The 24,171-nt window shown below is 37.1% G+C and overlaps 1 protein-coding gene across 3 annotated transcripts in view; it reads left to right on the forward strand.

The window, feature by feature from the left end:
- TBC1D5 (TBC1 domain family member 5) overlaps positions 1-24,171 on the forward strand; it is a 289,772-nt gene that overhangs the window by 234,193 nt on the left and 31,408 nt on the right. For 2 of the 3 annotated variants that reach the window (XM_018075719.1, XM_018075718.1), the window contains 3 exons: positions 4,334-4,593; positions 9,385-9,444; positions 14,424-14,587. In XM_018075719.1, coding sequence (XP_017931208.1) covers positions 4,334-4,593; positions 9,385-9,444; positions 14,424-14,587 — 484 coding nt within the window. The remainder of the gene's footprint in view (positions 1-4,333; positions 4,594-9,384; positions 9,445-14,423; positions 14,588-24,171) is intronic. The other variant, XM_018075720.1, reaches the window with a different exon arrangement.

Genomic DNA, 24,171 nt, shown 5'->3' on the forward strand with positions numbered 1-24,171 from the left:
ATTTTACTTTACAATATATTTAATAAAACCACCTCTTGAGAAGGTATTTAGATAGCATCATTATTTAATTTTCATGTATTTGTATGTGTTCTGAGCTGATCATTAGCAGTGTCAGTTCATAGCACAGCCAAATCACACCACAGGTATTAGGAGCTGCAATAACTATCCTTATAATTATAAAAGATGCTTGCAGGGTACTGTTGAAAGCATTTTTTAAAATCATGTGTCAGATACAAAGGCTTAGAGAGTTTTGATGTTTGTTATTCCTGTAAAGTGAAGTTTCTCAAAAAGTCTCTTTCCAACCATATGAATCATCATCATGGCTGGGCTTCGCGAATGAAGATTTGGGAAGGCTCTATCCACGTTTGTTACAAGCACGCTGGTGGCTAATGAGGCCAATACGAGATAGACATGTCCAATTGCAAAAGGCACAACAGAAAGACTCCTTAGGTTGTATATTCTGCAAGACACGATTCTTTCTGCGTTGTCTTTTCTCCTCGAGAGTGATCCTGCATGCTTTCTCAAAGGAAGCAGCAGCATTATAGATGGTGTGTCTCCAGGTCTCCCGATTGGAGGCCAGAGTAGACCAGTTATGTTGATCAATATGGCCAAGGCTGAGATGTTGTTTCAGGGAGTCCTTGTATCTTTTCTTCGGGGCTCCTCTCTTGTGGCAGCCAGTCGCAAGTTCACCATAAAGCAAGATCTTAGGGAGGCGGTGGTCCTTCATCCTTGAGACGTGTCCTGCTCAGCGCAGCTGTGTTCTCAGCAACATGGCCTCAATACTTGTGACTTGTCCTGGTGTACATATGTGTCAAAGCAGCAAATTAAGCGGTGTAGAAGGAAAACTGCCACTTTTTATTAAGCATAATATAGCTGAAAAAAAAAAGAAACAAGAAAGAAACAAGCTGGTGGACACAAATATACATGAACTTCTTTATAAGCTTTGTCTCCTGCATCTGTGGATCACCATGATTCCAGTGGTGCAGTCTCAAAGTTTCCAGTGGCTTTGTTGCTCGGGTAGCCTGTTAGAGAAAATGATTTAGTAAATATAATTTCTTGTGCACAGTCAAGGGGTCTTTTTAGCAATTGTCAAGGTTCTAGACCCAGAGACAATACAAACCTAGGACTCAATGTGCAAGCCATTATCTTCCTTCTGAGGTGATGTTTCAGGAGAATGAGTGATACATACCACCCCAATCTCCAATTTTGGTGATAGGTTTCAGTAGACTAAGAGAAAAAATATGCCAAATATACTGAAGTTTGGATTCTGAATCTCAACCAAGTCATTGCTGGTATGACTCCCAAAATCAGTGATGTAATTAGATTTATTGCAACTGTTGATAACTGGTTGATATCTGCTAAGCCAGAATTTGATATTTCTTCTTCCACCTTCAAAGCCTCAATAGTTTTCTTTCTGGAATAGAGAAGACATTAAGCAAAAGGCCCTGTGCTGACTCTTCTGATGCCACATATATGAGATGGAATAGAAAAAAATCCCTTTTTTTTTTTTTAACTAAAGTATCTGAGCAACATCTTGGGGAACTGATAAATAACTGAATCTGCTGTGTAGTAGCAGAGTAAAATTTAAGAGTAACAAACATTTAACCGTGCCCTCTTCTTTAAAATCATTGGCGCTATTGTTATGACCCAGGAAGTTGGGATAACTGAGGTTCTTGTTAATAGATGCCTTGGGGCAGATTGGAGTTGAACCACAGTGAATGGTAGATAGATAAATAGATACATAGATAGACAGACAGATAGATAGCAAGTTTATTTTAGAACTATTCGGTTGCAATGGAAAGGAGGTATGTAGGTGTTTAGGTTATTGTCTATAGAAATGCAACAATATAAAATATAAAGATATCACTTAAGAAAATATATATAAGGAAAAGAAAGAAAGAGAAAGGATAACAGTAACTAGCAGAGAGGAAAGATATCACCACCCATGAATCCAGCAACGAGACTTGATTCATGCAATTTCAATGTCTGCTGGTTGAGATGATGGTCACAGTCTTGATCCATTGGGGCAGGGGAAGCCCACAAAACACAAAGTTCAATGGATTAATATATGTTAAGGTTCAAGTGGGAACACCCAGGTACCTCCCCTTGGGGGGGGGCAGTTTTACACTGTCTGTTGCAACACTGTGGATCATGCTTAGTTGTCTGGTGGAAGGCCCCAGAAATTAGTTTGGGGGTCCTTTGGGGGTCTTTGATGGCTTTAGACACCTTCTGAGACATTACAGCTGCCTCTCACATCAGCATAGTTGACCCAGTTATGTCCCATCAGAAGGGGTGAATACCTTCAGGCTTATGTGTGAATCACCTGGGGGCAGGGGTATTTTTATACCTGAGCCACTTGTGAAAGAGAGGAAATTAGCATGATAAAAAGCATTATCTCACCTCCAGAGGATCTGCTTCTGAAAAACCAGCTTGTTGCAAAACAAAGGTTGGTTTGTCATGGTCATCCTCCAGGATGGATACTAACCCCTTCTGCACTTGGGCTGTTCTTATGCAGATCAGAGGTTTCACCACTACACCCAGACCTCTCCTCCTCCCTTTCAATTGTAGGGTGCAAACCTTGGCCTAAGCAAAGCACTTGCTGCTTTTGAATGTCTGGGTTTTTTTAAATCATTACCTTTAACATTTCAGCCTCTCACAACTCTTCAGTTTGCTTTTGAAACTGTTTGGGCATCTTTAAGAGTATTTTATAGTTCTTCCATGCTGTCTTTTTAGTGACTTTGTCAGTCATTCTCAGGTGACTACAGGAAGACTTTTTGTAATACTGGCAGCAATCAATAAAATGGGGAGATGCAGAAACATCCGGTAATTATTATTCAGCAATCATTCCTTCTCAGCTTCCACAAATTGGGAAGTAACACTTGACCCCAGTCTCTGCACTGCTGGTCTTCCAAAAAAATGCCAAGTACCATCGTTCTTCATCACCAGTTTATGGCAGAAATGCCCCATAAAACTTGGGGCTGTATCTCGTGAGTGTGCAGGCTCAAATACTTCCTTCTGATATCTCTGCTATTCTGTCTATTCTGAGTATCTATTCTGAGTCTAAACAACTCAGCTGTTGTTATTTTCTGGATGTGCTTTATGTGTGTGTGTGTGCGCATTTGTATTGTGTATTCTAAAAAAAAACATCTCTGGAGACAAATAGAGAAATTATATGAAAAGCGAAATCAAAATTACTTTTCCAAGTGCTTGTACAAGTTACAAGTCACCCATATTAATTCATTTGTAGTTTATTTTTAGTTAAACTTCCCCAAAACATTGCAAAGCAATTTTTTTCCACAGTACAGCGATTGTATTGGTTTTAATTACATTTCTTCACATTTTTAAAAGACAGCTATTTATATCGTTGAAGTACAAATCATCAAAATAAAACCTCAAGAGTGAAAAGGTCTTTGTGATTCTGACATATTTCTGTGAAGGGTATTTCAAGCATTAATTATATAAAACAGGAAATTATTGCATGAACAAATAGAAATGGCTTTGCTGATCCGTGGGTTATCCGAACACTTCTACTGGGAATTAGAAGGTTCTTTGCCTCTTTATTTTAGACAGATTAAATGGTTTGACAATTTCCTCATTCTTAATGTTGCATATAACTGAAGTGAATTAAATAGCCACTGTAGTTAAAAATATAACAATGATAAGGATCATAATTCAGTATATGTGTTATATCCTTAAGCAGCCCTTCAGCAAAATCACTTTAGAAATCAGGATTCTCGTGAAAAAGTGCTTGGCTTGAAATGATTGGGCTGGGCAGAAAGCGAACTAAGAGCAAGGGACATCTAGCTCTGCCAACCTAAAAGTACAGTCTACTGTTGGTTTTTCTTGCTGAAAGAAGTGTTTGGGTTTGAGTAAATTTAACCATTTGAGAGAATTTAATCTAGCAGAAGTAAATATTGAAGCAGTCTTTGAGTAAGAGTACAAAAAATCAATTATAAAGTTTTCAATTCTGTAAAGCCTGGTTTGCTTTTTGTCACTCTTTCATTTTTTTATGTAATTTAATTTAAATAATGTAAATTATGTAAATTATGCAATTTTAAAGGCAAAATTTAGAAAATTGGTGCAAACTCGCTTTTTTGAGGGTTGGTCTGCATTTTTCAGGGAGAAAGGACCAGAAAAATTTGTCACTACTGGTTGTGAAAAATTCACAGTCTCTATGGTCTCTGCGTGTATTCCAGGATAACTGTAGTAAAACACCCTCTTCATAACATTCAAATCTTAAATTTTTTCCTCCCATTTTTGGAGACTGATACATGTATGGCTGTGTCTGTTTAAACCATTGGCAATGATGTGATGATTTCTCTTCTTTTCTCAGCGCCAGTGCTAAGGCTGCCCCTCTGAACATTAACAAAGTGTCCAACAGCTTACTGAATTTTGGCCGAAAGCTCATTGCTCCAGCTATGGCTTCAGGTGGGGCTGTGGGCACTCCTACAGGGGGGAGCAGCTTTCCCCCCACTTCCATGCCCATCAGGAGTACAGTGGAAGCCCCCCAGCACCATCATCACCACCAGCAGCACCAGTCGCAGCAGCAGAGGATGATGAAGTCTGAAAGCATGCCAGTTCAGCTGGGCAAAGGTAAAGCAGAAACGTGTGACAGTGCCGTGACAGAGGGAACCTTTATTATACATCTTAAGGCCCTAAGAAAGTATTTTTTTGATTTTTATATCAGCGTGTACATATTTGGAGGAAACAGCAAAAAAAAGGTATTTTGTTAGGCAGGCTACCTGTGCCAAGTACAACAGAACATTTGCAGTGTAATACAGAATTAGATGCTATCTTAAGAGTGTGCAAATACTGTAAAAAGTTTTAAACCTTTAAAAAAATACTAACCAGAAGCTGCATCAGACATACCAACAAGCTACATTGTTAGTGTAAACATGAGCCAATTAATTTTTTTGGTTTTTCAAATGCAACCTATTTTTAACTGTAAGACTAATTTCATATATGTTTTTCCAGGTTATTGGCACAAATCCTGTGCATAAAAATATTAACTAAATACAAGTGAAGGAAGTAAGGTCAATTCCATAGTAATTCTTAATAAACAAATTCTTACTCCCTTTAGAAAGTGTGGAGCTTATGTAAGAAGTTATTTGACCAATAACATGAATTTGTCTTTTAATAATTTGTGATGACCCTCTGCACTTTATTTAGTAAACAATGCTTCTTGAGCCTTTCTTTTTATATTTCTTGGGAGCAGCTTATTCAAACCACAAACTCAAAAGCTCAGCTTTGGTAGTTGTTTCCTATACTCTGCCACGCTCAGGGTATTTTTTACTGCTTTTCATCTTCAGCCAGCCTATGGCAGTATGTGCTTTACAAGGAGTATGTAGAGCACAGCAGTATCTGCTGCTTCCAGATACTCATCCCAAGTCATGGTTATGAGTTTGAGGGCTGGTGCTGGTTGCCCTGAACCATTACATAGGATTGCACCATTTTTTTCCAGTGGATTTAAAAGTGTAAGAGAAGGGAAATAACACTTTGTAGCTGAAGTTGGTGTTCTTCGTCTTTCCTCTGGCAACCATATGGTCCAAAGTTAGTCCTTCCATGATGCACTGCATCCCCAGCAGACACTGAGGGAGCAGAAATGAAAGGGACAGCCGTTCTCTTGAAGCAACAGATATACAGGCACTTCTGTGAGGACCACTGCAGCTGCTTGGCAAAATCCAGAGATGCAGCTTCTGTCAGAGTCATAGAATAATCTCAGAAATTGCTCCAGCAAGGGTTTTACAGCACAGATGTGAAACTGAAGTGCAGTGAATCTTTGATGGAAATCCTGTTCACAACAATGGAGGCAAAATTAGGCATAGAACAAAATTATTTACACGGTTTTGGAGAGACCTTTTGTTTGCTTTTTTAAAAACATTTTCCATAGTTCCCTTATCACATTATTCTTTTTTTCCCTTTTGAGTTGAAAAGTGGTCCTCAAGTGGTTATTTTCTTTCCCTGTTTAATATAATAAAAGCGTACAATTTGAAGCAATTTCTATAGGTGGAATCAACTGTAGCTTAATCTTGATCTGGCTGGTCAGGGATGACCCTTTTTATACTTGTATGTGCCAATTAATATGTTGCATCATTAGGGAATGCACCTGACACTTCCCATACAAGAATCAGAATAAAAAATTGTAGTTATATTTGGTCATTGTCATGTACAAGCCATGCACATATTTCTCTATCAACAGGAATATGATGATTTGGTAAAGTTACTAAGAATTTATGGTGTAAGGCGCAAAGCATTTTCATGGTAAGAGGAAATAAAACATACTGAAACACTTCAGTACTTGCAGCTTCCTCTCACCATACTCTGTCTATCCATATTTGGTACAACCCTTGCAGAAGTAATTTAAGGGCAACAAAATGTAAATATACTTTTTATTTAATAGGTTGAGATGACAGTGAGTTTTGTTTTACATATTTGTGCCATGCTTGTTATTCCAGACCTGTACAGTTACTAGTATTTTGCCCATAGTTGGACAGAAATTTTAAATGATGGCTGGTAACTGTGTTTGCAAGTGCCATAATTTATATTTTTAAAGAGACACACAAAATAACAAAGGAAATGTAAAGTCTTTTAGAGGCTGAATTCCCTCTGCAGTAAGTTTAAATGTAGGAATAGTTTAACAAAAAAAAAATCCCTATTTGCAATGACACTGTGGCAGAGAAAGGCTGAAAAGCCTTTTGAAGCATGATACAGCTCAGCATATACAGCTCAGCACCGTATCCATCACACCTTAAAAGCAAGAATAAGTCTTTGCAGTTCTGTGGAGAAGAACAGTATCACCACCTAAAGAAAGAGATGTACAGCACCTCCAGTGAATGAGGGCACTCCCCATAGCTACGAGAAGCTTCTGGTACTTCCATCCCAGGCATTAAGATTTAGAATTTAGAAGCTCTCATTCTCCTCATATTTGTGCTGAACTTTTTACATGCCTTTTTAGCTTCTGCTTTTTTTCTAGCACTGGATTCTGTTGCAGCTTTTGAGTATGTAAATGCTATTTGGCATGGTTTGGAAATATAAAGTTCCCAAGTTACTAACTAGCTGTCGCTAATTGTCTTATGTTCTTGTTCTTCACTGTGTTTTCAGCTCTACTCAACCTCCCGGAGCTTGGTTATTTAGCTGAGGTAGGCAGAGGCATGGATTTAGGATTTAAATTGATAGACATTTGCGCTTCTGGTTGATCTAACACAGATGCTCAGTTGGACAGTATAACAGGCTGAAGTGCTGTACATCTAACAGGCATCAAGCCATAAGTTATCCATTTTTTCTCATATTGTATGGGTCCTTTTAGGTTTTGACTGCTCAAGTAGTGCTGATAATTTATATTAATATGTAGAGAGTTTTAAATTTGAAGAGATTAAATTGATTGCCTGATCTACTTTTTTTTTAAGTGTGAAGAAGTCCTTGGTAACAAAATATCTTGCAGGACTGGCAAAATAATCTTATCCCAGTTTTAACAGCTCTGTTTAGACAATTAACACTCACAAAGCCGCAGCAGTGACAGGTATCATTTGTGCTGCTGTATTCTATATGAGGAATGGTTGGTTTACATAATCACTTGAAATTATTTCTCATTACAAATTTTTGATACTTGCTGAATTTCTGTAAGAAAAAATGGATATAATTTAGATAATGTAAATGAAAAACAGGAGACTGAGAAAAAAAAAAACAAAAAAACACATAATTGCAAGCCTGGAATTCTAGATGAGTCTTCAGCATTACAAATCACAGTTACACTAAGTATCCAGACACCTAATTGGAAATTCAGTTCCTCCTGTTAATGTATTAATCCCATTCAGCCTGTCCTCAGCACAGAATAAGATCGGGTATCATTGCTGATTACTTATGCAAGGTAGCCTGCTAACAGAAAAGGAATTAAAATATTCTTTTGATCATGCACATTGAAGTAATTCATTGGCACAAAAGTTGAATTCAGATCTTGACTTCATTGGATTATCAGTTGAATTTGTTATTTTGAAAGACAAAAATATTGATAATGGAAAAATATTGGAAAAAAGAAGAATTGTTACCCTTTGTGTTCCACTGGATGCTTGATCTTTCAGAAATTGGATACTCTTTGATTACCAAATGGCAATGTGTTGCCAGAAAAGAAAGCATTTCTCTTTCACATCTTCCCTGATAGTGCCAGGTACAATTTTCCTTCTAGGACCTTTCATGATGAAACCCAAGAAGCTTTTGATTTGAATGCAGCTTTATCACAAGGACACATTAGATGACCAGTTTGAAGATGAAGTTCTGCCAAAACTGTGATCAGCAATTTAAAGAGTTACCAGGCTACTGTTTGTTTTTATGAGTTGATACTACCATGGTATTTGTTGTAACACAAAGAGAACTTCCACAGTCACCAAATATGCCCTAAACAAATGATCTCCCTATTTAGAATTATTTATGAACTGTCTCTAGAAAATGATTATACTTTTTAGAAGGATAAAGAAATTGTCCTTACTGATAGCAGAACTGAGTAAAAATTACAGGAATAAAACACAGATTGACAAATGCATTTTTTCCATTTTAAAAAACATACAAATATACATATTCTTAGGAAATTATGAAATTTTTTTGGCAATAAGGATACAGGTTCTGAGCTCCTCAGTACAAGAGAGACATGGAGCAAGTCCAGTGGGGGGCTACAAAGAACATTAGGGGACTGGAGCACCTCCCTTACAAGGAAAGGCTGAGGGAGCTGAAACTGTTTAGCCTGGAGAAGATAGAGAGGGGACCTGGTCAATATCTATTAAGAATCTCAAGGGGGAGTGTCAAGTGGATGGAGAGGCTCTGCTCTGTGGTGCCAAGCAGTAGGACAGGAGGCAATGGGCAGAAACTGATGCACAGGAAGTTCCACCTGAACACAAGGAAGAACTTTACTGTGAGGGTGACAAACACTGGAACAGATTGCTCAGAGAGGTTGTGTAGTCTCCCTCACTGGAGATACTCAAAAGCCATCTGGACATAATCCTGAGTAGTGTGCTCTAGAGGACCCTGCTTGAGCAGGGGGCTTGGACCAGGCGACTTCTAGTGGTCCCTTCCAACCTCAGGCATTCTCTGATGCTCCGAAATAGCAAAATTACACTGTCAGTGTTCAAGTACCAGCAACAAAATGGTTTTGATTGTTTGTTAAAGTTTAGATTTTGATTTAAATCAGTCTCTTAAAAGCACTGGGGGGGTTGCAGCCTATGGCGCACTGGTTATCAAACCTTCCCGTCTCCTTTTGCCTGCCCCCACAGCGCTCTGTCACAATGTCCTTTCTGTTCAAAGCAGGGTCCTTCGGCTGAACCCCCCAAAGCTGCGGCTCTTCCCTAGCGGAGCTGCGGCGGCGGGGCCCCGCTAACGCTGTTGTTTGTTTGCCAGGCGAGGCGGGCGAGGCGGCGCCGCCGGGGCCGGCGCAGCAGCTCCCCCCGGCCCTCACAGGTAGGCCCCGGGGCGCCGCGGCGGCTGCGATCACTGCCATTGTCCATCCACCGAGCGGCACTGTTGTGCAGGGAGAGAGCGGCAGCTCCGCTTCATCCCTCCCCGGTCCCCCTGCGTGTGTGTGTGTGCGTGTATGTGTGTGTGTTTGTTTGTGTATGTGTGTGTATGTGACCCTTCACTTGCATCCGCTGTGCGCCAGCATCCGTCTGCATTAAAAATCTGTATGTGCTTGTACTTTGTAGCCCATTTCACACTCTGGCACGGAGGAGCGATTCCACCATCAGTGTCCCTTTCAGCTGCATTACATCCCCCTTGTTATATTTGAGGCGGGTATTTTGAGCCAGACATCTACTTTAATGCACTTGTCTGACAAGGAACTTACCTACCTTGGTTAAAATAAAAAGCATATGGATTTGCGTGATGACATGGTCTGAATGAATTTCAAAAGTGCTGGAAGCCCTCGTTCCAATTTCACTGTAGGAGGAAAAGGGAAACCAATTTATCTGAAAAGTTTTATAAAACTCATCTCATTCTTTTTGCAAATTTTAATACCCTACATTCTGACTATGGCAAATAGATGAGCAGATCTGAATGGTTTTGAATTATGTATAGTGCCGCACTTCAGTTCTTCTTGGTATCTTTTCCTTGCTCTCCTTATAACTATGAAAGCTATTCTTTTTGCTCTGGAGGGACCAAATAGAGCAAGTCATCAGTTTCTTATATGCCTTTTGTACATCTTTCTTTGATTTTTTCATATAGTTTACTAGGGATCTCCAAGGTTCATGGTTATCTCCCCCATAACTTACTCAAACTTAGTAAGACCCAAAGCTCACTTTCCTTTCATTGTAAGTCTTCTCCACACCTCTCATCACCTTTAACTGTATTATAAGACTTTATTATTGATCACATTACATTTAAATTTTCCTTCCTCTATTCGAGATATTACATATCTCCACCCTCTACCCTTCAATACCAACAGGTCTGTTCCTTTTGCCACTACCACTCTGTAGTTTTCCAAATGGTTTTGAGGCAGAGCATTTGTAACTCTGGGGTCATCCCCAGGATAATTAGCAACTGGCAAGTAGCGAGCCACTTAGAAGCCAGGACATGGAGGTAAAGTTGCTCCTTTTTGCCTCAGAAATGAATGTATTTTTAGGGTATGAAATCCTATGCATCGTTACTGTGAACTATTTATGCATTTTAGCATGCATGTATATATTTTTGAGACATCCTACACAGTAATGTGTTCTAACTACTGCATATGTCAGGGATCCTTAGGTATTTGTTCTGTGTGTTTCATAAGCATGTATTTGATTTCCATGCTTATGGGGTTTCTTTAGCCTGTTTTATATAGACATTAGGACCTTCTGGTATATGCTCAGAGGTATTCAGATGTTAGATTTCTCTAATCTTCTTTTAAGAAGGTGTAATGTATTTATCTGAGATTGACACAATGAGCAAATTTTTTTTCTTTTGAGGAACAATCCTAAATTAAGAACTCTTATCAAATTACCTTCTTGTGAAACTGTTGACTGAGAAGAATGTACCATGCTGCTTATTAAGAAAGATTTAGAATCAGTAAGACCCACAATACAGAAGGTACAAATGACATTTGTGTCATACTCCGAAGATCCTGAGATCTCTGCGTTGGTGCTACAGTGTTATTTCCGAAGTTATGTGAGGACTGTTAATGCCTCAGAAATCGGTGCACACATAATACATCTGAAGGACTTCAGAAGCAACATGTTGACTCAGTTAAATGTTCTTACAGCAGCTTCACTTAAGAGTTGGATTCAGTGATCTTTGTGGATCCCTTCCAACTCAGAATATTCTATCGTTCATTAAACTTCTCTGTTGGGAAAATCATAGATATCTTTGGGGGTTTTGTTTGTTCTTTTTTTTGATTAAGGAAAACAGCTTTCTTATTTACAGTTGTAAAAATGTTGACTCCTCTAGAAATTAGAGAAACCTATTACAATCCAAGAATTCTGCTTTATGACTTGCAACACACTAATTATTCATAACTGCTGTTCTTGCTTAATTCTTAATCACATCCTCCAATAATCCGTGTCGCAGCACTGTTCATGGGATTGAATTCAGAATAAAAAGTTAGTGTTTCTTAATGATAATTTCCCCATATTTTCTTATTCATGCAGAAGAATCAGGTGCATCCTAACCTTTCTTCTTACTTGGGTATAAAACATACGGGTATAGTATTTTTATCACCTCTGGTTCTATATCTTGTACTGCTCTTATTTTTCATATTCATTATATATATTTTTAGACCATAAAGCCAGATCATTCAAAGTTCTTGGTGTTATTTGAGCAAATTCCCTTTTAGGACAGTTGTATTGTTCCATCCACAAAATCTTTTTTGGTTATACAAGTAGTTGCATATTTTGTTCCTCTAAACTGTGACCCATCTTTTGAAGTGTAACTGTTTGCAGTGGCCATGAGGACAGTTTTCTGTGTTTTCAATTTCCTATTATATTTTGGACATCTTTTTCATTAGAGCTGAAAGACAGAATGTAGAAAAAATATCTTTACAGATAATTTTGTCCATTGTTTTATCAAGGTGCATTGTTTCATGTGCCTGGATTCCTCAAATATACTTAAAGTATCCTTCTCTCAATATTATCTGTGAGCTTTTATCACATAATCTGCTTATTTGCAAGTTGAAGTGCGTTAAGTGGCAGGCCATGCAGTGAAGAGTCTGTGAAAAATACACATTGCTCATTTTTTAATTGTTTTTTGGGTTTTCTAATCTTGATCCTATGTGGAAGATATCTTCTTCTTACTAGGTTGGAAAAGAGAGGCTGTTTAGTCTGATTTATACATAATAAATATTTTTTCATTGAACTTTGCTCTGTCCACTGAATAGATTTTTTTGTGTGTGTTTAGCATTTTTATTGGCTGCTCTGACTTAGCTGTATGAATTTCTTTTATAAATGCTTTATTTGCTAAAATACGTGATTCCATCTGTTCCAAGACTATTTTTAGTTTACCTACTGCAGAACCACACTTCCGTTATAAATTGCCGCTATGAAATGCATAAAAAGTCTCCTTCTAACATAAAGGCAACTGTAAGGATAATGGTGTTGCCAAGTGACATGATTTTATCCTAAAATTAGAAATCTTCTAAAAACTTCCTTGTGACTGGATTATTTCTGCTGTTTGTAATGCAGTGTTTTCTCCTTTTCCATCTGTAGAATTAATTGCAAAATACCTGATTATTACATATCCCATTTCTTTATAAAATGTGAAGGCAAAAGTTAAGTGAGATCTGTAACAGCCTCCATCTCCTGGACTTTTAAGGAAGCTGTTCAGACTAAGGAGTAGGTAGTAAGTGACTGGAGGAGGGCTGGGAAGAAACAGAAAAATGCAGTTAATGAAGTTGGTGGGAAGGAAAGAATATATGAAGAAAAAAGAATAAGGAAGTTGCAGAAGAAGAGGCAACATGGCAGGATCTGAAGAAGAGGAGGAGGCAGACAGGAAGGCCCACAGAAGCATGAGAAGCAGGAAAAAAAAATAGGAGCATCATGGGAGAGGTGATCAGAATAAGGCAACAAAGAATGAAGGAGAAGGTGGGAAGCAGTTTATATGACAGTTTTCTTCTAGAAAATGTTGAGAATATTAAACCCAGGTCCTTTCTGTGATTTTGTCCTTTTTAGTCTGTTTGTGATAAACATGTGATGTTTTATTCTTTGCTAGTTCAATCTCTTTGCACTTAACAGTCTTTTTGAAAGAGGATATTTCAAATAAATTTGTATTATTCCCTTGGGAAAATGTGAATGATTTAGTTGCAGAGGATCATGCTTGATGCTTTAGATGGTAGCATGAAAGCACACCAAAAACAAAGGAAAGGAAAAAGGGAGAACATAAACAGATTCACCAGAATAGTTGTCAAACAAGAGACAGGAATTCTTGAGCATTAGTTTTATGTGGTATTTAACTTTTTTCCAGAATGGAAAACTCTAGAGTTTCACTGAGTCACTCTAGCTTGACTTCATGATACACATGATAGAAAGATTTTTTAAAACTAGCATCTGTCCTAAAGCAAAATTTTCATAATGAAAGTCAATGAAAACTGACATACTGGTTTGGATTTTTTTCTTCTGATGGAAAAAAAAATTTAATTTGAATATTTAAAAATACTTTGTGGGCCTCAACTAGAAGAAATGGTCCTTCTCAAAGACTGCCTGACTGCATACGTTGTCATGGTGAACCACCCCAGGCTTCTACTCAGATGTCTTTGCTATGTCAGCGAACAATGCTAGATTCTTTTTAAAAGCTCCATGAAATGACAATAAGTAACTATTGAGTAAACTTCATCAAAATGTCTTCTAGGTGGAGATGGCCTTAAAATTTGATGCATGAGAGCTTACATTCTTTCCCAAACATGACTTACTTTTTCCTGCTGTAATTCTAAATATTGTCATCTAGATCTTCAGTGTCCCACCATTACTGGAATATGAAGGTCTTGTTCTTAGCCTTTTTTGCAAAGTTTCACAGTTTATTTGTTGAGAGAAAAAAACTATTTCCATTGTAGTGTTGATGAGATCAGATTGGTTTTTTTACTCTGAGATGGTACTTTGCTCATACCGAGTGAACATCTTCAGTCTGTGGATACAATAGGGATATATGCTGAGATGGTATTTATATATATATAGTGTTGTGCATATATACATATATATATGCATATATATATATATATACACACATATATATATACTAGATAGTGTGTGGTTGTGTTTATATCTATATATACACTGAGATTTTGTATTCTTCTCTCATAAAAAAATTAAAGTTCCATATGAGAACAATCCTTCAGTCTCTCAGTGCATGCTGACACACTTCAACATTTCATTCTGTGTTATCTCTGAATCTTTGTGAATGTCAATTAAGACAAGGAGGTATTTACAGGGAAAAGAAACTACCCACTGATTAACTCTTTTTATTATTTTATACTTACTTTACAGGCCAAAGTTCAAAAAACATCAGTTCATCTCCAAGCATAGAGAGCTTGTCTGGAGGACGTGAATTTACAGGATCTCCACCTTTGTCTGCATCAAAAAAGGATTCCTTTTTCAGCACCATCTCCCGCTCTCGTTCCCAAAGCAAAACTATGAGCAGAAAAGAGTCGGTGGGTTCTTTTAACTTTTTTAAGCTGTTTTAATGCCACACTTCATCGCTTGTTAGAGACACACATTTCTCACATGCATTGAGCACTTGCACTTGGAAGTGTTTCCCTAAACACACATTAATGACCAAAGCAGAAATAAGTTATTTCAACCATTTCTGTTGAGTGACATCTCCATTATGGCTTCCATCCCATAATCCTACCTGAAATGAAACTGTGAAAGCACCTGTTGCCTCTGAAAAAGAGAAGAAAAGTCCTGTAAGTTTGTTTGCTTTGTTAGACTTTTACTGTAGTCCTGAAGTTAATAAACAGTTCAGTGGGAAGCTTGAATGCTCAGCAGATCCAAACAGGTCCATCTGTTGTCCCTGAAATTCCTTAATACATCAGAGGATTCCCAGTGTCTGTAGCATCTGTAGTCTGCAGTCACAGTTCTATTTCTTACACAGCTCTGACCTTTCATTTAGTCACAAGAAGCTAATATTTAAACAGGTTGTTCTCATCCAAGAAAATCAGCTCTTATCGTGGGTATGTTCCAAAGAAATTCTCATCCCAGCAAAGATATTTTAGGAGCGCTACTTTGATAAACATCGTATGCCATGGAACACAAGGATTCCTGTTTATTCTATATACACATTTCCCATTGTCTCCATGCTGATTAGAAAACTGTTACATTGTAGATGTAACAAGTTGTGTTTTTTGTAAGGTGAAGGCACAGTGGTTTTCTCCATTCTTTTTTCATAGATGTATGCTCATATAACTTCCTGTTGATTTCAATAAATAGGAACTGTAATATCCAGATTTCTATGTTGCAGCATTCTTCAGGTGTTCAGAGCTAAATATTGCACAGAAATTTAATCTGAACATCTAAGCATTTTTTTATTTTAAACAGCAGAATCTTTATTAATAGCCACATCATGCTTTCAGTTTGATATTTAAAATGTTCTAATGAAATGCACAACTATATGCAACTTTGTTCAGTTTTTGTTCATGAATGAGAGTGTTTAATTCTTTTTCCAAATGTTTTAATGTTGTCTAAAGACAAGTTGTGTTTTGTGGTTAGTCAGCACGAAGCTATAATTTTGGTTTGTGACCATTTAAAACATGTTGGATTTAATTTAAAGCTAAAGCAACAACTTAATGTCTCTCTGCTTGTTCTCATGAGTTGAAGAAAAACAAATATACCAGTATTGAACTTTTCTTTTTATGTGGTTAATGAGATCTATATCCAGCTTTCGTTTGCAATTTTTATCCAGGCCAGAACTTGGAGTTCTCCTTAGTTCTCCAATAGGAGACAGGAGAATTTGCCATTATAATATTCATACTCAATTAAAATCCATTAATGATTAATGTGATTTTCAGGTAAATAATTTCCCAAAATCAGAATATTAATGTTTTCATCAAGAATTTTGGACAAAAATATACTCATTGTAACAGATTTGTTGTCCTTATGATAATTTTCAGTGGATTAGTAAACATGATAAACAAAGAAGGGTGTAAATTTTCAAAAGAATTCTTTGAACTGTAATATGTAGCATTTTATGATTAAACAGCTAGAAAAGGGTTTAGGCTACCAAAATCTATTTTCTTGAGTTCAGTTTTTGACTGACCTTTAATATAGGAAAATTGAATTTGTAGTAGATCTGAGAGGAAAAGGTTTGTTTAAGTCTGTTCTCTGTTGCTCAAGACAATGTTTGGTTTTTATTTTCCTGTAAATTTCATGATACCTTGTTTTCCGTGTAGAGTAGAAAACCCCAGAGTTCTTCCTGAAATCCCAGTAGTTGCATCAGAATTCTCCAGTCTTACAGTTGCTTCATTTACAGCTGTTTTTTGGAGGCAGAATGCTTGAAAACATAATGTTTCACATCATTGTTTTATTTAGCAAACTGAACTGGTTTACATTTTTAATCTAATAATTATACAGATTGCGTTGTTAAGTATTGGGGAAATCGCCTTTGTTGGAATATTGCCATGCATCAATCTCTTTATAAAAAGGTGGTTTTAAATCAATTACTGTTGGTGCAACAGGTGAAATTAATGCCCTTCCCAAGCAAAGTGAAAATGCCATACATACATAAAAACACATTCTTCAACATAGAAGTTAAAAAAGTGATTTTCACAGACCAGAGGGCATTACTGTAACTGTGTCATGGGATGAACAGGAATGTCATTGTCACAGATCACACCTGAAGTATCGTGTCCAGTGCTGGGCTCCCCATTACTAGGGAGACATGGACATGCTGGAAAAAGTCCAGCAAAGGACTATAAAGCTGGTGAAGGGACTGGAGCATCTCTCCTACGAGGACAGGCTGAGAGAGCTGGGAATATTCAGCCTAGAAAAGAGAAGGCTCAGAGGGGATCTCATAAATGCCTGTTGAAGGGAGGACAGAGCCAGGCTCTCAGTGGTGCCCAGTGACAAGACCAGAGGCAGTGGGCACAAACTGAAACACAGGAGGCTCTGTATGAGCATCAGGAAACATTTTTTTGTTCCGTGACTGAGCAATGGCACAGGTTGCCCCAAGCAGGTTGTGGATTCTCCATCCTTGGAGATATTCATAAGCCATCTGGACATAATCCTGAGCAGCCACCCATGTTAGGTGGCCCTTCTTGAGAGGGGAGTTGGGCAAGATGAGCTTCTGTGGTCCTTTCCTACCTCAGCCATTCTGGGATTCTGTGAGAGAGTAAGCTGGAATGTGACAGGTCTAAATTCTTTCTTTCCTAAAGCCAGTACAAGAAGTTGGACTTTCTCTGTGAGAGTTGTGATCAGAATTTATATTTAACTTGATTCATTGCCTCCAGGAATGTGTCCGTTTCTTATACTAACAACTTCTTAAGGTAGTAACATTTGGGTTATATTTATTCTTCTACATATTTTTCCCCCTCAAATGCAAAGATCAGTGGAGTGACTTTTTTACTTCTGTTGTCAGAAACAGATGTCCCCTCTTATTTAGTTAAGGAAATGAGTCTACAGCCTACGGACTGAATGCACAATATCAGATCATGTTTTGGCAGCCCATGGCATCCTGGTGTTTATCACATTACTGTTGAGTGACACTCAGCTCTATGTTAACATGAGGTCCACCAAATGTGTTTAAAAGTATTTTGTGCTCAGCACTGAGATGGTTCCCTACCCCTTTGTATCCCTTATGGCTTTCTGACAGGAATAACTTAAGTTGCAGTTTCTGGAGCTGTCTTGCCATAAACAAATACAGAAATTTTGAATCTGTAATGCACTCTAGTGCCTGCTATCTTCTGGCTGGGTCAGTCTTGCTGGAATAAAGTCCTTGAAAATTTCCTTTCGTAGCCTGCCTACTGCTCTCTCCTCTTCCACAGAATTGAGAAATAGGGTGCATTTGTGGTCCATTTATTTCTCATTATGTTTTGTTTACATCTCCATCAACCATTTAAGACAGTCTACCCCTCTTTTTAACAAATAGCAAAGTTGCTTAGAGGGTTGATTCTGGCAAATATGGTTGGCTGGTCCCAGTTTCTGGCTGAATATTCTGTAAATAGCTTTCAGGCGTAGAGATGTGCCAGAGAGGAAACTTTTGAGCCAAACAATATAAACATTTTTAAAACTTTCACTAAAAAAAACCCACAGGAAAAGACGGTTTTGACTGAAAAGAAAGTTTTGATTTGGAGAAACTGTATTTTTATAAGTAAATTTCTACATAAAGGGTTTCAAGTTAATAAAAATCAAGTTATCCATTTGGAAAATATGCTAGTTAAAAATTTTCCAAGAAGGAAACATTTCTAAGGAAAATCTGAAGCAGTTTATTTTCTTTACTAAAATAATTGACAAATATGGCCAATCAGAGTCCTCATTTCTTAGCAAAAATATCCTGAACGAAAGTGTCATGCATCATGCTGGTTTTGATTGCACAGACTTTTTAATTGAATCAAATTTGACAACATATGCTATTGTCCCCACCAGCATGTATAAACAACTGTTACTGTCTGTGATTTACATAGCTAGTCTGACTGATTTGGAGTTAGTTATAAGTACCCCTACAGGTTAGAAAATTAATGTATACCATTATTTTCAATTAAATAGGCAGGCATCTGCTCTACTGATTTAGGAACCTGATTTTAAGCATTAAACTCGACAGTTCTGCTCAAGGAGAAGTGGTATACAAAACCCAAAGAGCTAATAAATACTCGACAACCACGCCAAAAAAATTATGCATGCAAAAATTCCTTTGACAAAGAGCGTGTATTTTGTACATGGTACACATCTTGGAGTTGGTTTTTATTCCCATTTATGTTTTCCCTGACTGTTATTATTAAAATCTCTTTAAAATGTTTTAAGCAAAATACTTGTCAGCTCATACTTACCAATGCCAAACATTTATTTGGAAATACAAATGCGATGATGAAATGTCCTCTTTTAGTTAGACATCATAAAATGTGCCCAGAATAAGTTAGTATCTGTGTACAGCAGCCAAGTTTTTGATCAGTGTGTTGGATTTTTTAGGCCTGAAGTTAAAGACCTTAATTATTCTTACTTCCATTAAGTTTAACAAACTTTAGTGCCTTAATGTTTAACTGCAGTTAATACTGGAGGACATATGTCTTCCTTATTCTGATGTGATAGAACAATTCAGATACCTGCAAAATGCAATTTATTTAATACTTCAGTGCTCTAATTTTAGGGTTAGATGAATAGAGTATTAAATTTCGGATGCTGACAGGTCACATGAAAAGAGTTCATAGAAAAACCTCAGATATTTTGGAAGTGTGATTCTTTTCTTGGTTGCCTTCCTCAGGCTCACATAACATCCTGTAACTCAAATGAAAGAGCTGAAAACAGTACAAGAAAAAATAAGTTGCCTTTTATAGTGTTTATTAGAAATACTTGCAAGTTTCTTATAATTTTGTAAAATGACAGCTGTATGCATGAGTGGCAGCTTTGAATCCTAAAGCTCCTTATCTTTTTTGGAGTGATTCATTTCAGGGAAAATGAACTGTACTGTGATAAAAACGGGAAGTTAATTGCTTAGAAAAAGAAGATGAATAAAAACCCAAGTGGCTCTGCAGTGCTTTTTCTGTCATATTACGAGCAATAAACATGTATACAGAACAGATCTGTGGGGCCATTTGGAAGATTTTAAAAATGTCAGTGCAAACTGTTATCTTTCTCTGGTACCAAAGATTCAGATACGTGCAGGTGAATAATACTTGCCAGTAACTTCTGCTCAGAAGCAAATTAGAATGATACCACTTGAAAGAAGGCAGTAAGAACTTTAAACATTATTGGGCAGCCCTATAAAACTGTTAGGAAGAAATTAAAAATTACCAAAATCATGAATGAAGGAGACCATCAACAATGTTTACAAAAGGATCAAAGTGACTTAAAAGCCAAGAAGTGTGATGCTTCACTTCACAGCAATAGTGTTACCAGCAGCAGCTACAGGACTTAACTCTATGTATCCTCTTTCCATACAGTAATCATGAAGTTAATGTTTCAGCATCCCAGTGGCAAAGAAAAACATATCTGAGGATCTGTGTTGATAGTTTGAGCTGACCCTTTTTCCTTTTAACTAGAAATCTCATCTCTTCATCCTGCTCTTTTAAGATGACACCACAAAATTACTGTCCATTTTTGTGCAGAACTGAGAGACCTGCACTGAACTCTCAACAAAAAAATGGATGTGGATGAGAAACACCTCTCTAAATCAGGCCATTGTTTTAGCTGGGAATTTTTTGAGCAGAAAAGGTTTCTGTGTTTGGAAGATATTTTTCCTACTGAAATAGATTGTGGAATATGTTTAATAGCTTGATTCTTATTTTTGTCTGTGTCTTGTTAAATCAAACAATTACCAATAAAAACATCAAAACTTGTACTTCTATTATTTTAAGAATGTAGTATAAATGGTGTATGTTTACAGTCCCTTCATAATCATTATAGTTAAGTTTTACCCTCCTTAAGCTCTGAACAATGTAATCAAAAATTCTAAAACCACTAAATAAATGATCCTGCTCTGGTCTACATCCTCAGTCATGTTAGAAATCATAGAAAAGGTCAAATACATCCAGCCTGACCAGAGGAAAATTTAGCGAAACTATTTTGCAACTGATACTTAAAAATATTTTAAATGAGTATGAGTTTAACAAAGGATGTACTTTGAGAGTCCTTCATAAAGGACCATGTGTGTGTCAAACTGTGTGTATTAGAAAGGCAGCAAAATGAAGAAGCATAATTACATAAGTACCTCACACCTAATCAACCGTTCCAATAAGATTCAACCAAATACTTAAGTAATGTAATATTAAAGCATGGAGCATGAACTTTATTCATTGCAGAATATCTGTGTGTTAATCATTCCATATCCATATCCATACCCAATCTGTATGCGTTCAACAGTACTTACCACGTTGTTTCAGAGAGCTCGAAAATCACAAAATGGTGAGGTTATTTCCCCTGCTCACATTTCTCTTACATTTGCCACAGTGGGCTTATGCAGTCCTAAAGGCTGGCAGTGTGTGTACCAGCTGGGCAGAAAGCCTGTCAGAAGTGATAATGAAAGTAATGGAGAAAATGGGATTCTTGTTCACCTGTGTGTGTATTTATAACTATTTCCAAAATACTTGCAGTCACACCATCTAAATTAATATATCAGTTTTATTATTTATGAAGAAATATTCCAATATTCTTCAGCCAACAATCTCAACAGCAGCACTGGGAGAAACCTTTTATCAGAATTTCTGTTCAAAGGGATAATTTCTAGTACCCTACAGCTCTTTCTGTTCTGTTCTGTTCACTTACAAAGTGAATTACTACCTATTTTCTCAATTGTTCACTGCCTACCCATCCACAGTCATTTATGCACAGCCTTTTGCATTCCATGGATTTTGCAGATTTTTATGGGTTTTATTGTGGCAGTCCCACAGTGCAGTGCCAGCAGTGGACTTGTGCAGTCAGCAGGTAGGTAAGTCTCCCAGATCATGTGTCTGCCTGCGGAAGAGGTTTCTTTCCATCCCTCCTTTCTTTGTCTCCAGACAGGAGCTTTCTCCATTAGTCATATTTATCCTTCTCCATCTTCCTGGTAAGGAAAAATTGTGTGGGCATAGAAGTGGAGTATTTTTAAGAGTAAAATGCACCCAGATCACATGAAAACAAGTCCTGCTCGTGCTCCATTAGTACAGTTGCTGGTTTCTAGCTCTGCAACAGTGAGGCTGGTGCACCTGGAAGCTGTTCCAATAATAGGTTTGACAGCGGGAGCTGCTTTGGAAAACTTCCAAGCCCATGGTCCTTTGCCACTAATATCTCCAGGCAAGGTGGAATGTGGCAAACTAAGCTGATTCCAACAGCGTGACACTGGCAAATTGACTTTGAACTGTTTAAGATGGAAATTCAACAGCAGGACCTGGTGTTTAGAAGCTGTTAGCCAGAGCTTCAGCTATTTTCAGGATTTTAATTGAAATGAAATGTATCTGTCATGGGGTAAGATCTTCTGAGGCACCATCTTTCATTTTCTTCCAAATTTCTATATATTTTTAGCTTTGTTTTTAGAGACAATAAATCAAATAAATGGATATAATCATACATCAATAAAATAAAAGAGATATTTTGCCTCAAATTCACTAATCTTAGTAGAGTTTATAAATGGATTATAAATAAATATTGTTTATTTATAAATAATAAATAAACATATAAACTCCTAAAACTAGGGGGCAAGAAAGAGAAACAGTTTTATTCTAGTTTGGAAGAAGAGGATAAATAGTTGATTAAAAATTCCTGTTTCTTACATTTCAGAGAAGCTACAGATACATAATGCTATCAAATACACATGTATATGTATTTCATCCATCTTCAAATCTAAAGAGTATGAAAACCATAATTTTTCTTGCATTTAGAAAGTGTGGGTCTCCTCAACAAATGCTAACTCTAGAATGGTAGAAATTTGGATGTTGGAAGAAAGTTCCTAGGTCATTGGTTATTCTGAATCTGAGTTGCAGCCCCTTTCAGTTTTGTTGAGGCTTGTTTTCTGTCTTGAGCAGGATGTTAAGTACAGAAAGGCTGACATTCTTATTCATTTAATCCTTTACTAATAATCTGTTGGTTCTGTTTATATGTGCATAGCTTGGACAAGCATTGTAAGATGCCATTCCTCACTGTGTTGTTTCTGAAAGCACATAGAGGAAGTAAGGATTCTACTAATGCCCAAAAATATGTGCCTTTGCAGGTGAATGCCTTCTAGCATTTTAATTTATTGCCAAATTTGTCTTGGTCTCATCCTAGCTGAACATTTTTATCTGTATTATAAAATTCTTTTCTTGTTTTTGATACTTTTTTTCAATCCCAGCCCTCTGAACCAAATACTTTTTTTTTTTTGTGGTGTTGATACATAACTTGATTTAGCTTGGCTCCTAGGAGTCACAGTGGATATTTTGTTGACCTTTCTTTCACTTTTAATTTTTTCTTACTTTTTTCTCACTCCCATTTCCCCCACCGCGTTCAGGGGGCTGTCACAGACGTACATTCACTAATGATTCTGCAGTGGCAGTTCTGTTTCAGGTTTTAAAACAGGTAATTATTCTTCTGAATTTACTTCTTTGAGCAGAAGAGGATGCATCATACCTGAAATGTTTTACCTTTGACGGCACTACATTTGGAATGTAGACTTCTGTGATTACTCTTTGCATAATTCATTTGTGCCTACCCTGATGTCCTCTGATGTATTTTGAGGTATACAGTACTACCAGAGAGCAAAATTGGAAGGCAAGAGGTCAAAGTAATGATACAACAGAGGAGAAAAGAGATTTAAAACCAAAAAGTATGCTTCTGTAGGTTTTGTACTCCCCTTATCCCTCTTTAAGGTGGGTAACTACATCACAATTTACTGTTAATGTGACAGAGAATCTGTTTATGCTTTAAGGGTTCTAATCTAGAAAAGTACTGAAATAAGTATGTAACTATCAGTAAGTATGAGATCTGAGCAACTATACCTACTAGCACTACACAGTGAAATTAAGAGAAATTTTAAAGAATAGAAAAGAAAAAAGGGAGGAAAAACGTTCCTACTTAAGCTACCTCCTACCATCATGGTAAAGTAGTCTGAGTTAAAATGGTGGAGAAAAAACAATGAACAGGAGTTAAAATGGTATAAAATAAAAACATGGCTCACGTTTACTGTGTATGCAGTCTAAAGGAACAAAATATATGTTTTTATAGGATTTATCTGAAAGTACTGCGCTTAAAATGTTTAAAGTTTATGAGAGAATATTCAAAATAATAAAAAACAGGCAAAGATGTGAAGAACACAAAACATGAGTAAGGTATACTTGGAAATATATTAAGCATGGGGATACTTCAGTTAGCACAGGGACATAGAAATATTGGTAGGTAATAGTTCAGCACAGGAAATCAATACATAACCTCTTCTTCTGGAGGAATTAGTATCTGAAGGCAGTATCTGAACTTCTTTATGTCCTCCCTGAGTAGTACATTAATATTTGAAATAATTCCATTTTGTGCAAAAATTTTACAAGTACCAAAATTCTCAGTGGAAAAATGACAATATACATTCCACCCCTGACAGTGATGTGATTAATGAACTTTCGTCTAATCATTTTGTAGCCCCTTCCAC

This window comes from Manacus vitellinus, unplaced genomic scaffold, assembly GCF_001715985.3.
Source record: "Manacus vitellinus isolate BGI_N305 unplaced genomic scaffold, ASM171598v3 scaffold_3_pilon, whole genome shotgun sequence".
Classification (NCBI taxonomy): domain Eukaryota; kingdom Metazoa; phylum Chordata; class Aves; order Passeriformes; family Pipridae; genus Manacus; species Manacus vitellinus.